The 17231-nt window shown below is 43.0% G+C and overlaps 1 protein-coding gene across 1 annotated transcript in view; it reads left to right on the top strand.

Moving 5' to 3' along the window:
• LOC137431281 (uncharacterized) overlaps positions 1–17231 on the top strand; it is a 129752-nt gene that overhangs the window by 44059 nt on the left and 68462 nt on the right. Inside the window, exons 5-7 of the mRNA XM_078781814.1 lie at positions 627–855; positions 1101–1148; positions 4591–4709. Coding sequence (XP_078637940.1) covers positions 627–855; positions 1101–1148; positions 4591–4709 — 396 coding nt within the window. The remainder of the gene's footprint in view (positions 1–626; positions 856–1100; positions 1149–4590; positions 4710–17231) is intronic.

Genomic DNA, 17231 nt, shown 5'->3' with positions numbered 1-17231 from the left:
TACCCAATGGTTTGTGTTTCACCATCTGCCATCAACTACTGAGATAGTCTGTCAGAGAGAGAGAGAGAGAGAGAGAGAGAGAGAGAGAGAGAGAGAGAGAGAGAGAGAGAGAGATGGAAAAACCTGCACAGAGTAAGTAGTGCCATGAATAAGTGTGAGAGATAGGGGAACTCTTCGGAGTTCTGTATCTGAGAGAAGGTTTGGAGAACACGTGTTTTGGCACGACTGTGACAGATGCTTGACCGAATGTGCTGCGTGGGTGAAACAGTCACCGTGGAATGTGAAAGGAAGTGTGACGGGGTGGGAAGGTTTGGTGTCGTGCGAATGGTCAGCACACTGCAGGGTCACGTGCTGAAATGATGCTTCGTTTTAGAACTCCTGCTCTAACATAGATGCGAGGACTTTGTTAAGCCATTCCAGCACAGCCATTCTTTTTGGCGTTCAATAAATTGTGGATCCAAAAACAGCTGCAGAAGAATTTCCAAGCAAATCTGAAATTTTTCGCTTGTCCTTCATTCGTACTTTTCTTTTTTTGCCTTGCATTTCCCTTGTAAAAAAAAAAAAAAATCTTCATCGCCCACTCATCTGCACGTTCCTCCAATATACCACCTGTTATGTTTTGGCAGCCCACGGTTCGTGTGCTGGTTAACTTCTACCGCACACAAAAGACATTTGTGCGCGTGAGCCCCCGTGCCCCGCTGCGCATTGTGGCACCCATTATCGGAGCCAAGTGCGGCTTTGAGCAGCGTGCAACCGTGCTGTTCCGTAATGCGTCGCAGACCGAGCGCCTGGACGGCGCGCGTTCTCTTGACGACTTTGGTCTGAGAGAGGTGTACGCTGTGGACACCAGTTGTGGTGAGCTTGTTAAAAAGTACACCTGTTTTATCAATGTTTTAATTGCTGACAGCAAAGATAAATTTGGTTGAAGATTGCCAGGAAATGTATTTCAGTCCAAAGTAATCAGAACGCTGAATTTGTCCTAGTGTCAAAATGGACCAAGTGATGTGGTAAAGTAAAGTTGCAGTGCAGAACTTTTGATCCTTTTTTTGTTGTGAAAATCTGTATTTATTTGTCTCAAACTGTCTGTATTCCATATACAGCTACCCTTCGCTTGCCAGCATCGGGCAGTGCCAAGATCAACTATGCAGGTACATGACTGGGTACTCTCTTATTCAGACTGCAGGGTAATAAAATGGGCAATATATTATTTAACTGGAGTGGCATTCAATAGAAGGCATACCTCCGACAGGCTGAACAGTTTCCACTGTGTACCCACTGATAGGCCGGATGTGCATCCGGACCTGAACCAAAATCTATTCGGCTTCTTCTTGTCACATACCTAACTCATCCACCAACTTTGATCCGAATCCATTCACAACGTTTTTTGAGACATCATGCTATATATCGCTTTTGGTCCTATATCTCAATGGTGAAGTATCACAAAAAAAACGATAATATCCCAACGCCGATCTTCACCAAAATATCATCAATTCTTCCTTCGCATACCCAACCTGTCCACCAAGTTTCATCCAAATCCGTCCACAGCATTTTGAAATGTCATGCTCACAAACAAGAAAGATCCAAATGCAAAAAATGCGACATCCAAATGAACAACATGCTTACAGGTTTTGTTTGTTTAAAAAAGTGACCTTTAAAGTAGATTTAGTAACTTTATTACCTCCGCCACCAAAGGTGGATGGAGGCTATGTTTTCACCCCTGTCTGTTTGTTTGTTTGTCTGTTTGTGAACAAAATATCTCAAAACGTTGTGGACAGATTCGGACGAAATTTGGCAGAGAGGTAGTGCATGTGACATGGACGAAATGAATAGATTTTGGTGAAGATCTGAACATGGATCTGGCTACTAGAATTTTTAAAGTGATTCTTCACCATTGGGAGATCGGGCCAAAAACGATACATTGCGGGATATCTCAAAAGGTTATGGATGGATTTGGACGAAACTTGGTGGACAGGTTGTGTGTGTGACAAGGAAGAATCGATTCGAGTGTGGTGTAGATCTGATTTATGGATTCGGATATGACAATTATTTAATTTTTAAAGTGATTCTTCACCATTAAGTGATATGGCCAACCAGGCAGAGGTATGCTTTCTACTGAGTGCCGTTCTAGTTTACTAGTGGTTTTATTTTCAAAAATTGCAATTTAGCCAGGAGTTATTTTACACATGGACCTCATTTAAGCATTTTCAATTTTCTTTTCTTTTAAATACACCTATATCTCTTTTGGATAGCACTGGGAACCCTTCTCTTTGCCTCGTGAGACTTTTCTCTTTGCCTCGTGGGACTTTTCTCTTTGCCACGTGGGACCTTTCTCTTTGCCTCATGGGACTTTTCTCTTTGCCACGTGGGACTTTTCTCTTTGCCACGTGGGACTTTTCTCTTTGCCATGTGGGACCTTTCTCTTTGCCTCATGGGGCTTTTTTCTTTGCCATCGCAGACAAGTCTAAGGGTTCTTACAGGGTCTGTATGGTCGACAAGGTCTTAGGGTCCTTAAGTGTCACAAGGTCTTCGAGGTCTAAAAGGCATAGAGGGTCTAACGGGTCAAGGGGTCTAAACGGTCCATAAGTTCAATGGATAAATGTGGTCTAAAAGCATATAAAATGGTCTAAAAGATCTAAAGGGTATGTTTCTATTTAGAGGTCTAAAGGGTATGTTGCAGGTCTATCGAGTCTAAGGCATGTTAAGGAGTCAAAAGTGTCCAAACAAGGTCCCCAGTGGTCTAAATGGTGTATAGGTCTTTAAGAGTCTAAAAGGGTCTGTGGGGATCTTATGGGGTCAATGACTTAAAAGCTAAAGGTCAATCTAAGTAGGGTCAATGGGTCTCAAGGGCATCCTCCATCGTACGAAGTCCTTCCTTGGCACACCTGAACTCTTATCCACCTACAAGGGTGTCATTCACAGCTTGATGGGGGTACTGCTCTCCGCCCTGGTCTGGCTCCCTGCCTCACATCTCGCTCAGCTTGATGCCATGGAAACCAAGGCTTTCAAGATCATTGTAATCTCCCGTGATGAAGCTGAGTCTATGGGCCTATCACTTTCCCATCGCAGACAGGTCCGGTGGTCTCTCTGTCTTCTACCGCCTCCTTTCTGGTCTTGCACTTACTCCTCTTTCCATGCTGTGTCCTGCCAGGTTTCCGCAGGCCTCACACTGCCCACCATCAACCCCCTTCTGGTGAAACGACCTAATCCAGGATCACTGCTCACCTTCACTCATTCGTTCCTCTTTTTTCTTGCCTATAGAATCAACTTCCACATCCTCTTCAATCCCATTCTTCCCTCGAGGTCTTCAAGACAGCTGTTCACCACCATCTCAGATAATCCCCAATCCAAAGCCATGACCTTTTCTACCCTCGTTAACCCCACCCAAATCCCTCTTCCTTCCAAATTCCAGTTTTCTCTCCTTTAAGTTTCCTTCCCGACATCCGTGAGGTAAGTTTTACTTTCAGAACTGAGGGAAGATCTACTGTAATCTATATACCTCACAAGGATTGGGTTAATAACGTGGTATCAAAAAACCGAGGCAAATTCCTTCCGCGGTTGTTAGTTTCGTACACCGCTTATCATTGATTCATGAACCATACACCGCTTCAATCCATCAACTTTGTATTCACTATATTGGGATTATAGTGTTATGGTCATATTTACTATATTATTATTATTACTATTATGAAAACGATACTACTGAAACAATACACGACTGTATTAAGAAACCTGGGCTTAATTTGTCCGAAGCGGTCCGAAGGTGAGGGATAAAGCCTAAGGCCTATACGTACCATTTTGATGGAAGAGCCGTAATGCCAATGCTTTCGATATTTGATGGTCTTTTTAACAATCGGTTTGTTTGCGCTTCACACTGAATGAAAAACGTAGAGGTAGAGCATGGCGATTGTGATATATGACAGGTTCGACAATATGTTCGGCCTGAACAAAATTGGAATCAAAATGCCGGAGTGTGGTGAATCAGCCGCCGTATCGCCGTAATGACATCAGACGTAATCACATCACCCTGTCGTGTTACCAGATCCTCAGCTCTGATTGGTAAACGTTTGAGGGGACATATATACAGATGGACAAACACTGTTCGAGACAGCTTGGCCCTATGGGCTACGCCGTTAAAAAAAAGAAAAAAGTATATATATATATATATATACGATTTATACACACATGACTGCATGCATGGCAAGGTTACTTTATCGATTATTTTGTTTTAAATCTAGGCCCTATAAACTTGTTGAAATGGAGCTAAGCATTATCCTGTAATTTTGATGGTGAACGTACAGCACGTCTGACAACGTTTGCTATTTGTCTCTCTTTTTGAGGCTGCTTTCCAACCCTTGTAAACTTTGCAGCCCACTTTGTTTTCTGTTCTGTTTAAGCTCTTCCCACGAGCCTCAACTTTGCAAAAAAATTAAAACAGCGACACGTTCTTAATGATTAGCGACACGTTCTTAATGATTAGCGACACGTTCTAAAAGATTGGGTTCAGTTGAATGACACGAATGCTATGATTGTTGTGTAGTTTTTTTGTGACACACCTCTCCATGTCCATCTCCTCATGATTTTTTTTTATAGAAAAGGCATCGACACTGGACACACCACGGTCACTCGCCAAGGCTCGAGAGGAATCGACAAAGGAAAACGCAAGCATTTTTGACTGTCTACGATCCAAGGGGAAGAAGGGTGAGGTGAAGGTGAGCCTGGTTTATTTGTTTTTGTTCTAACTACTCTGATTTTTTTTTTTCTACTATTTGCCAAAAATACTTATGGGACGTGACGTTATCCAAACACATGCACTTATGTGTTTCATAGCCACTTGTGGACAAGATGTGGCTGTCTCCACATAAATAACACACAAGTTAAAGGAAGCTGGAGTTTGATGCTGCGTTTAATTTTCCAAGTAATGATAGCACCGCGATTTTCTGAATAGAATACGCATTTTTTTCATTAAAAATTTGTATCTAGAAGTTAGGGTGCCATACTATTCATGGTAACAAATCTAAATGGTTTTCACATCCAGTCCAGAACATCATTTTGCGACACGTGTTGTTGCCTTTATATATCGCTAAGTACACCAAGTAATGTATGGAGAAGTCATATTTAAGAGGATTTATGTCATGAGTTATTAGGTTCTTTTTTTAATTGGCCTTGCAAAATCATAAGGGGGCCCGCCATCTTAAAGCACCGAACTAAGTGTCAGTGCTTGAATATAAACAGCCAACACGACTTTAATGTTGGCCTGGTTAATGTTTAGCCTGGTGTTGGCTTAGCGGTTAGGGTGCCGGCTTGGGATCCTAGGATCCTGGGTTCGAATCCCGATCGATCGCTAAATTAACGCCAGGGGGGTTGACTCAGCCTGTCATCCTTCCGAGGTCGGCAAATTGAGTACCAGCATGCTGGGATGAATGATCCCGGTGTGTACCCCGGTTTAGAATAGGTACACCGTATCCCTGCGCATCGTAAGAGCGTGACCAAGGGTTGGCGTCAGGAAGGGCATCCGGCCATAAAAACATTGCCTCAAACAGGGAACCATGATTGTCATGGGGCCCGCAAGGCTAACCCCCGCTCTAGCGGGGAAGATGGCCTTAAAACGATCATTCAACACGACTTTAATGTGATTGGCTTTAATTTTCATTTGTTGGTGTATTTTAGAATCGATCTTATAAAAAGAGCCATCTTTATGGACACGAAGTGAGGAAATGTAGGAAGTGTTATTGCCAACACAGCAAGAGTCAAGGTGAACTCACAATTAGCAATTTAACTGACTCTCTAATATTCTTGTCATCAAAGGGTTCATTTGACTGCAGTATTGCAAATGTCGAGGTGTGTATTATACATGGCTACAAACAAATTCCATATATTTCATATCAAATTTGGGGGTATGTATTATATTTTGAAAAATTTTGGAACGAAAAGTTTATCAATGATCAGATTTGCTTTGTACTCAAACTAAACTTGACAAACACAACAGCTAAGAAAAGGTAAATATTATTCATTTGGTGTTCACCATATTCTCAAAAGAAAGGTTTATTGAAAATTTCATGACAAAAGATCAACGGTAGAAAGATTATGGCCTGGAGAGACACATGTGAACCTCAAATGGAAAGTAAGTAAACACAGAGACGACTTAAAAAACAAACAAAATGGCACACATGTCCAAATGAAGCGGTTCAGTTTGGCATTTTAAATATGAAATAGGCAAAGACTAGAAACTAACGAAACCCTTTAGAACCCTTCAGAATTAACCTGTAGAACCCTTTGAATTACCCTTTAGAATTATCCTTCAGAACCCTCTAGAATTACCCTTAAGAACCCTCTAGAATTACCCTTTGGAACCCATTAGAATCAACCTTTAGAACCCTCTAGAATTACACTTTAGAACCCTTCAGAGCCCATTAAAATTACCCTTTATAAACCATGGGAAACCTTTAGAAATTACCCTTTAGAACCCTCGAGAATTACATTTGAGAACCCTTTAGAAATAAACACATTGGGTTAGAAAGGTAGTTCGTCATCATTTTTGAGGGACAGATGGAAGGAAGGACATGGACAAATATTGAAGTGGCTTCACTGCTTACAAATCAATAAATAAAACCAGGTTGTCTTGTGCCGTGCCGGCAAGCTGATAATGCCTATTTCTACTCTTCGTGACTTTGTCTTCTAACATATTGGTCCAATTGTTAAATAATCTGCTTCGTATTCTCATAATAAAGGATTTGATGTACAAAAGATAGTTTGAAGAAATATGAAGTACAAAAGCTCACATGGTTCAAAAAAAGTTATGCCCTGGACACACACACACACACATACACACATACACACACACACACACACACACACACACACACACACACACACACACACACACACACACTGTATTGCAACTAATGTCAGAGTCATGTCGCATTTAGGGTCAGTGCTGCTCCTTTTGTTGTACTAGCAGAGTAGCCCACCCCAAGGGCGATCTTGTTTGTAGCATGCAAGACGTTCTTCTGACACATAACTTCATTGGGTAGTATACAGGCAATTGACAGCTGCCTCAATCACACCCGAAAATATAAAAACCCACGTTGTGTGCATGAAGCAAAAACATGCCTACTGCTTATAATTCAGTACTGGAGGAGGAGTAGCACGACAAACAAACACACATGCACACTGGTCAGTGAATTACAGTAAGCATACAGTATATATATATATATATATACACACACGCACACACACACACACACACACACACACACACACACACACACACACACACACACACACACACACACACACACACACAGTCACATGAAAAAGTAAGTACACCCCATGTAAAGTTTTGACTTTTTCAACATATTTCAACATACAGCTATTTGATCTTCATTTCAACAATATTGATAAATAAAGGTGATATAATATAACAAATATCATGAAACATTTACATTTTGTAGTCCAGTGTATAATTTAAATAAACATAAATGCAAATTTCGCATGTGGAAAAGGTAAGTACACCCTTGGCTCTAATAGGTGGTATTGCCCCCTTTGGCAGAAACAACCTCAAGTAGGCGTTTCTTATAACTGTCTACCAGTCTCTGACATCGACTGGGAGAAATTTTTGCCCACTCCTCCATGCAGAATTCTTTCAGCTGTGCGATGTTTGAGGGGTTTCTTGCATGCACAGCTCGTTTCAAATCCCCCCACAACATCTTGATGGGATTTAGATCCGGGCTTTGCTTGGCCATTCCAGAACCCTCCATTTCTTTCTTTTCAGCTATTCCTTGGTGGATTTACTGGTATGTTTAAGGTCATTGTCATGCTGCAAGGTCCACCTTCGGTTCAGCTTCAACTTTCCGACAGATGGCCTCACATTATCCTCAAGCACCCTCTGGTACAATGAAGAATTCATAGTGGATTCTATGATGGTGAGCTGCCCAGGCCCTGATGCAGCAAAGCTGCCCCAAACCATAATATTTCCACCACCATGCTTTACAGTTGGTATCAGGTTCTTGTGGTCAAATGCTGTCTTTGCTTTTCGCCAAACATGTCTTCTGGTACTGTGGCCAAATAGCTCTACCTTTGACTCATCTGTCCAGTGCACATTTTTTTTTTTTTTTTGTTTGTTTGTATACTGAATCGAGGCTCGTGAAAGAGCTAACATTTACTTCACAAACAAATCAACCAGACAAAGAAAATATATAAAAAGAGGGAGCGGAAGACAAGATCGGGAGAGGAGGGGAAGCACCCAAACACTTGAGAGCACACAACATTTGAGAGCAGGGAGATGTGTGGGAGGGAGAGGGCTTGGGGGGAGGAGGCATGGGAAGGGGGGGGGGGGGTGGGAGAAGTATAAAACACAAGGACTTCCAGGACAGAAGTTGGTATTTCAAAAAAGTGGAATTGGGGTGAAATTAGCGGGGGTAGAAAAGATCCAGGTTTTGGATGGGGGAAGATAAGAGATGGTGGTGAACAGCTGTTTTAAAGACCTGGAGGGTGGAGTGGGATTGAACAGAGTGAGGGAGTTTGTTCCAGAGGCGGGACAAAAAAGGAGTGAAGGTGAGCAGAGAGTCCTGATTTTGGCAGTTTAACCATTAGAGGGTTGCAGGCAGATCTTGTGCGACCTGTAGGAATATTTGCGGGACAGAGCCCAGAGAGAGCTGGGGGGGCAAGGCCAGAGAGGAGTCGGAAGAAGATGGAAAGACCACCAACCTGCCTGCGGTGAGTGAGTGAGAGGCCCTTGGAGTTAGCTTCATCGCGGGGGATTCCAATGATTCTGAATGCTTTGCTTTCAACAGCGTGAAGACGAGCTAGGTGTGAGGCAGGAGCACCAGCCCAGAGGGGAGGTCAGTATTCCATTGAGCTGCGGATGAAAGCCTTGTATGTGGTGAGGAGCTCAGGTGTGCCAAGGAAGGACTTCACACGACGGAGGATGCCCAGTCTGCGACTGGCTTTGGAGGCCAGATTTGAAATGTGGTTTTCCCAGGAAAGATCATGGCAGATAGTGAGACCCAAAAGCTTGAGTGACAGAACTTCTTGGGGAGGATTATTCAGAAAGTGGATGGTAGGGTTGTCCAGTCGGTCTTTTCGGAGAGACATCGTAAGAGTGTGAGATTTGTCAGGATTGAAAGACATGTTCCACTTGTTTGCCCAGTCTGTGATTTTGTCCAGGTCTGCAGAGAGTGAGGAGGCTGCAGACTGCTGATCTGAGGGATGAAGAATGGAGCGACAGAGAGTAGAGTCATCAGCAAAGAGAAAGAGAGGATTTTCAAGAGAGTCAGAGAGATCATTGATGAAGACCAGAAAAAGCACAGGGCCCAGAACACTGCCTTGGGGAACTCCAGCCTGAACAGGAAGAGGAGATGAGAGAAACCCATTCAGGGCCACACGTTGACTACGACTAGAGAGGAAGTCCGCCAGCCATGCGTGGAGATTTCCATGGATACCAAAAGAGGAGAGTTTGGTGAGCAGAGCGGGGTGCCAGACCGTATCGAAGGCACGTGATATGTCAAGGGAGACGGCTCTAATTTCCTGTTTGGCATTAAGGACCTCCATCCATTGTTGAGAAAGCAGAAGCAGCATGTCAAGAGTAGAGTGACCAGGTCTGAAACCAAATTGATGATCAAAGATCAAGCCATTGGAGAAGAGGAAAGATTTCATATCTGAAGCAATGATGGATTCCATGACTTTGCTGATAATTGGGAGAAGGCTGATTGGTCTGTAGTTGCTGGGATCTGTTTTTGCACCTTTTTGTGCAAAGCGGTGATGTTGGCAGATTTCCAAGCAGATGGCAGATGACCTTGAGCAAAAGAGAGGGTGAAGAGAACAGAGAGAGGGAGTGAAAGAGCGGAAGAACCGGATTTTAGGACCCGTGGGCTGATGCCGTCAGGTCCAGTTGCAGAATCAGAGTCGAGGGTTGACAGAAACTTTTCCACCTTGTCAGGAGGAAAGGACACAGAGTCCAGGAGCAGCTGGGTACGACTGGGTACAGTGGGTACAGAGAGGAATGGGTTTGGGACACAAGATTTAGACCTTGAGCCAACCAACTTTCTGAGCTAGACCAACTACAGACCAATCAGCCTTCTCCCAATTATCAGCAAACACAGAGTTGAGGCATTCAGCTTTTTCACGTGCGGAGTCAGCCATGTGGCCATTTGAGGTGAGGGAGGGGATGGAGGGGGAACAAACACCAGAAACAGATTTGACCAGACGCCACCAGGATTTGGAAGACGGAGACAGATAAGAGAGTTCTGTCCTGAGAACAGAGAGATATTGTTTCCTGGCTCTCCTGAGGGTGGACACACACTTGTTTCGGGCTTTGTGAAAGGAAATGAGATTTCCTTCCTTTGGATTTGCTTTCCAGGAGACTAAAGCAAGTTGTTTCTGGGCAATAGCCTCACCACAAGATTCTGTGTACCATGGATGGGAGGAAGGGTATGACAACTGAAGACGAGATGGGATAAATCTGTGAAAAGCAGAACACATTGTTCCAGAAGTGCTGGTCTTTGCCTAGGTGTTCATTGGCAAACTTTAGTCTTGCCCTGATGTTCTTTCTGGACAGCAAAGGTTTCCTCCTGGCACACCTCCCATGTGGATCAAATTTGTGCAGCCTCTTTCTAATGGTAGACTCGTGCACTTTGACATAAACAGTGGCAAGAGCTACCTGTAGGTCCCGTGATGATATTCTGGGGTTCTTCGAGACTTCTTTCAGCATCTTGCGGTCTGCTCTCGGGCTGAACTTGCTGGGGCGGCCTGGCCTGAACAAGTTGGCAGTTGTTTGGAATCTTCTCCACTTGTAGATGATCTTCCGGACAGTCGAATGATTGATTTCCAATTGTTTGGAGATCTTTTAAAATCCCTTCCCAGACTTGTAGGCATCTATACCCTTCTTTCTGAAGGCCTCAGAGAGCTCTTTTGATCTTGGCATGGTGACGCCGCACATTTCAGCAACAAAGAGCAAACCAAACGAAATGTCTGAGGTTTAAATAAGACAGGTTCCTCCAAGATCCTCTGACGATGTTCTAATCATTTGCACCTGAGCTGGTGCACCTGATTCTAATTTTAGGTATTTGAAGTAGTGATAAATGTAGGGGTGTACTTACTTTTTCCACATGCGATACAATGGACTACAAAATGTAAATGTTTCATATTTGTTATATTTTATCACCTTTATCTATCAATATTGTTGAAATGAAGATCAAATAGCTGTATGTTGAAATATGTTGAAAAAGTCAAAACTTTACATGGGGTGTCCTTACTTTTTCACGTGACTGTCTATATATATATATATATATATATATATATATATATATATATATATATATATATATATGGATTATCCTCCCCATGCCGTCAGACACATAAGGTTGCTGAAGCAGTTTAATTGGCTTGGGGGGCTGAGTTTCATTGACAATGATGAGTCACAATTCAGCAAATAATTTGAAAAAAATCCAACAAGTCAGGGGAACAACATCTGATTCAGTTTTGTGAAAGTTGGTGAATTCACGCAGAACTTTCTCTTTGGTTGCAAAGTGAACGGACTGTCCAGATGTAAAGGGTATACTGTATATAGGTTACTTTATTTTATAGAGGCTAAGCCTCATTTAATTAAGAGTTGATAGCAATTTCACTGCACCTGTGTTTGATCCCTAGTGGGATCAGATTTATTCACTTAAAAACTGCCATTCTGTTGTGGCATCAGCAAGGAATGCTGCATCATGGAGGATACCATCCTTCAGGTTTGAGAATTAAACCTTCTGATCAATCGGCAATCATGTGGACGTAAAGATCATCTTTCACAAGAGTTATCCTTGAACTCGGGACCATGGCAGTATAAAACCCCGCACGATGTATTTAATAAGATAGGAATGACTTTTAATCGAATATACAGTGCATTCAGAAAGTATCAACACCCCTTCACTTTTTCACATTTTGTTATGGTGCAGCCTTATGCTGAAATCGTTGAAATTAATTTTTTCCCTCATCAATCTACACTCAATACCCCACAATGACAAAGAGAAAACAGGGTTTTAGAAAGTTTTCCAAATTTATTAAAAAGAAAAAACTGAAATATCACATTTACATAAATATTCTCAGACCCTTTGCTATGACACTTGTAATTTAGCTCAGGTGCCTCCCATTTCTCTTGATCATATTTGAGATGTTTCTACACCTTGATTGGAGTCCACCTGTGGTAAATTCAATTGATTGGGCATGATTTGGAAAGGCACACACCTGTCTATATAAGGTCACACACCTGACAATGCATATCAGAGCAAAAACCAAGCCATGAGGTCGAAGTAACTGCCTGCAGAGCTCAGAGACAGGATTGTGTCGAGGCACAGATCTGGGGAAGCCTACAAAATGATTTCTGCTGCATTGAAGGTTCCCAAGAGCACAGTGGCCTCCATAACTCTTAAATGGGGGAAGTTTGGAACAACCAGGACTCTTCCTGGAGCTGGCCGCCCGGCCAAACTGAGCAATCGGGGGAGAAGGGCCTTGGTAAGAGAGGTGACCAAGAACCCGATGGTCACTCTTGCTGAGCTCCAGAGATCCTGTGTGGAGATGGAAGAAACTTCCAGAAGGACAACCATCACTGCAACACTCCACCGATATGGACTTTATGGCAGAGTGGCCAGACGGAAGCCAAACAGTTCAAACTTGGTTTCATCAGACCACAGAATCTTTTCTCACAGTCTGAGAGTCCTTTAGGTGCTTTTTTGCAAACTCCAAGCGGGCTTCCATGTGCCTTTCACTGAGGAGAGGCTTCTGTCTGGCCACTCTGCCATAAAGCCCAGATCGGCGGAGTGTTGCAGTGATGGTTGTCCTTCTGGAAGTTTCTTCCATCTCCACACAGGATCTCTGGAGCTCAGCCAGAGTGACCATCGGGTTCTTGGTCACCTCTCTTACCAAGGCCCTTCTCCCCCGATTGCTCAGTTTGACCGGGCAGCCAGCTCTAGGAAGAGTCCTGGTTGTTCCAAACTTCCTCCATTTAAGAATTATGGAGGCCACTGTGCTCTTGGGAACCTTCAATGTAGCAGAATTTTTTTTGTAGGCTTCCCCCGATCTGTGCATCGATACAATCCTGTCTCTGAGCTCTGCAGGCAGTTCCTTCGACCTCATGGCTTGGTTTTTGCTCTGATATGCATTGTCAGCTGTGAGACCTTATATAGACAGGTGTGTGCCTTTCCAAATCATGTCCAATCAATTGAATTTACCACAGGTGGACTCCAATCAAGGTGTAGAAACATCTCAAAGATGATCAAGAGAAATGGGAGGCACCTGAGCTCAATTTCAAGTGTCATAGCAAAGGGTCTGAATACTTATGTCAATGTGATATTTCAGTTTTTTCTTTTTAATAAATTTGCAAAAACTTTCTAAAATCCTGTTTTCTCTTTGTCATTATGGGGTATTGAGTGTAGATTGATGAGGGAAAAAATGAATTTAAACGATTTCACCATAAGGCGGCAACATAACAAAATGTGAAAAAAGTGAAGGGGTCTGAATACTTTCTGAATGCACTGTACATATATAGACATGTCGAAAGATTTGCAGCTCAGGAATCATATTATAAATGATAGCACACTGAGCAGTTAAATAATTAAAAATTCTTTATTAATAGCCTGCTCAGGAATATTAATTATTTTTTAATAGTTTGTTTCAAGAACAAACTAGTTCTCTTCTTCAGAGGCGTTGAGGGTTGTGTTAACCGTTAAATTCCTTTGGGGACGTTTCACGTGATGGATTGGTTCAAGTCTTTGCCAATCACAGGGCTTCCCTGCATTCAAATGACTGTGCCGTTTTTGACGTTGTAATTGATTGCGTAGTACTATGTATGTGGGGTGTAAGTCGATGTGTCGGTTGATGGAGTTTTTATCAGAGTACCAGGCCTCGACAATCTAGCGATTCACTCTCAAATATCCTGTGCCAAGGATCGTGGTCTGATTCCATGAGAATGTGTGTTGGTGTGTGTGTGTATGAGTGTCGCAACCAATGACAACCTGCCTTGTCGTCTTACAGCACGTTGGTGTTCAGTTAGCCTTGTGGTTAAGTGTTTGGATGTTTGGCCCACATAACTGGCTTCACAATCTTCACATTGTATGTTGTAGATGACATTCGTTCTGTCAAATTTGTTCACCTGGCCTTTTGGCTTTGACAGCTGTGCTCGTAAGGATGTTTGTGGTTTGTGGGTGATGTTGATGTTGTATTCACGGAGAATGCGGCTTGTGGTTTCAGAAGTGTGTTGTATGTATGGAAGTGCCACCGTGTGTGGAGGTGTGGTTGGATTGTTGTTGCCGTAGTTGGATTTCTGGTGACAAGATTTGATAAATGCATTTGTGGAGTGGTTTTCTTGCAGTTGTTGAGTGACGTGCAGCATTTCCATCCGGCATTGTTCATGGTCCCTGGTGTTGCCTGGTGTTGCCTGGTGTTGGGCTAGCGGCTAGGGTGCCGGCTTAGGATCCTAGGATCCTGGGTTCCAATCTCGGTCGATCGCCGAATTAATGCCAGGGGGGTTGACTCGGCCTGTCATCCTTCCGAGGTCGGCTAATTGAGTACCAGTTCACTGGTAATTCCCTGTTTGTCGTTGAAGGCGGCAAAAAGGGTTGTGGTCAGGAAGGGCATCCGGCCGTAAAACATTGCTTCAAAAAGGGGACCAAAAAAAACAACAACTACCACGGTCCCTGAAAAGGCCAACCCCCGCTTTGCGGGGAAAAATGGCCTCTAAACGGTGGTTTTTTATTGTTCATGGTCACTGCAGTGTGTTTTTGCACGATCTACAATGCTGTGAACACAACTTATTTTGTGGCAGGTGGGATGGCCACTACGGTAATCCAATACACACATACAAAGTATTATATAAGCTATAACTATGCATATATGCTATAACTATGCAATCCTATCTTTACTATGGGATTCCATCATCGACCCCCACAAACATATATATATATATATATATATATATATATATATATATATATATATATATATATATATATATATATGTGTACATACAATTATTTTGCACAAATTTAGAGTTGAAAAAATTTATAGAAAATTCAACAAATAACCCCTCAGCACATACACACGGGAGGGTAGGTGCAGACTGGAAGTTTGGGACGATTACACCTCACCACCATGTAATTAAAAACACCTTACCACCACGTAATTAAAAACACCTCACCACCACGAAATTCAAAACACCTCACCACCACGAAATTCAGAACACCTCACCACCATGCACTTAAAAACACTTCACAACCATGGAAACAAAAGTTTGAGGGAGTAGTTCAGTTTATTTTATTTTATTTTTTTGTATACAAGATCGAGGCTCGTTTAAGAGCTAACATCAATGACAACTAGAACGGGCACTCGGTAGAGCGCATACCTTCGCCGCAGCTACTGTTCTGTACTTGGTAAAAATACGATTTTGACCTTTTCGTGACCTTGACCTTGACCTTTGACCCGATTGCTCCCAAAATCTAATCAAATGTGTCCCGTATAATAACCAATCATCCCACCAAATTTCATGCAATTCGGTTGAATACTTTTTGAGTTATGCGAATAACATACACACACACACACAGACATCTATCTATAATTCCAGTAATCTCTGTGTGTGTGTGTGTCTGTCTGTGTGTTTGTTTGTCTGTGACCGCTGTTTCTCGACAACCACGGGTCCGATATACTTGAAACTTGCCAGGTATATTGCTGGGGACCCGAGGATGTGCCTTTTCAAGGTTTCATATTAATCGGACAATTACTTACCGAGCGATGTCCAAAAAACGATTCAACCAATCAGAGAGCAGCGAACTAGCGCGTGTGCCGAACGTGGCGGACACACTCTGCCTCGGATGGCACATTTGAGAGCGTATTCATTTATTTCACGTTTGCAAACTATGTTGGCGCTATGTTGGCGTTAAACGATGTTTTAAAACTAATAAAAACGAATTTGCGATTCATTCGCTTTCCTGCGCGTTTGTGTACGCGATGGCGATTTCTTTACCAAACTCCGGAAGCCGTTCGCTTTGGACCAAACCATTGCATGTAAATAGAGGGGGGGGTTCTGTGGTCGTTGCGAATGGACCAAACCATTCATGTAAATAGAGGGGGGGGATTGTCACTGTACTCGCAAGCCGTTCGCCGTTCGCTTTGGCGTTGCGAATGGACCAAACCATTTCATGTAAATAGAGGGGGGGGATATAATTTTAGATAGATATATAGTACGGGCATATATATAGTACGGGCATGCCCTAGTACAAATAAATACACAGCGATCAAAACATAACCTTCCGCTTTTGCGAAGGTAAAAAGATAAACGGACACACAAAACATACAATAAAGGGAGCTGGAGACAAGATAGGGAGAGAGAGGGAAGCACACAAGTACAACAGCAGAGAACAGGTACAACGGAAGATCCGTGGGAGGGAGAGGGCTTGGGGGGGAGGAGTCATGGGAAGGCGGGGGGGGGGGGGGGGGAGGTATAAAACACATGGACACTGCTAGAACTTCCAGGAAAGAAAGAAGTCGGGATTTCAAAAAAAATAGTGGATCTGGGGTGAATTAACGGGGGTAGAAGAGATCAAGGTTTTGGATGGGGGAAGACAAGAGATGGTGGAGAACAGCTGTTTTAAAGACCTGGAGGGAGGAGTGGGATTGAAGAGAGTGAGGTAGTTTGTTCCAGAGGTGGGAGTAAAGAGGAATGAAAGAGTGAAGGTGAACAGAGAGTCTTGATTTTGGCAATTTCACCAGAGAGGGTTACTGGCAGATCTTGTGTGACCTGTAGGAATATTTGGAGGACAGAGCACAGATAGAGCTGGGGGAGCTAGGCCGGATAGGAGACGGCAGAAGACAGAAAGACCACCCACCTGCCTGCGGTGAGTGAGTGAAAGGCCCTCGGAGTTAGCTTCATTGCGCGAGATTCCAATGAATTCTGAAATTCTCAGTGACACACAGACACTGCCCAGATATGTAGATATATAGATATGCGACTGTACGTGAGTTGCTGTTTTGTCATGGTTTACACCAATCATAATACAATTATTTTGCACAAATGTATTTGTAATATACGTGATATTACATTTTATAAACGAGAACGGCACTCAGTAGAGAGCATACCTCCGCCTGGTTGGCCATATCACTCAATGGTGAAGAATCACTTAAAAATTAAATAATTGTCATATCCGAATCCATGTTCAGATCTTCACCAAAATCAAATCGAATCGTCCTTGTCACACATC

This window comes from Myxine glutinosa, chromosome 7, assembly GCF_964187855.1.
Source record: "Myxine glutinosa chromosome 7, kmMyxGlut1.1, whole genome shotgun sequence".
Lineage (NCBI taxonomy): Eukaryota > Metazoa > Chordata > Myxini > Myxiniformes > Myxinidae > Myxine > Myxine glutinosa.
Note: the sequence above shows the minus strand (reverse complement) of the source record. Positions and strands in the feature narration are given on the sequence as shown.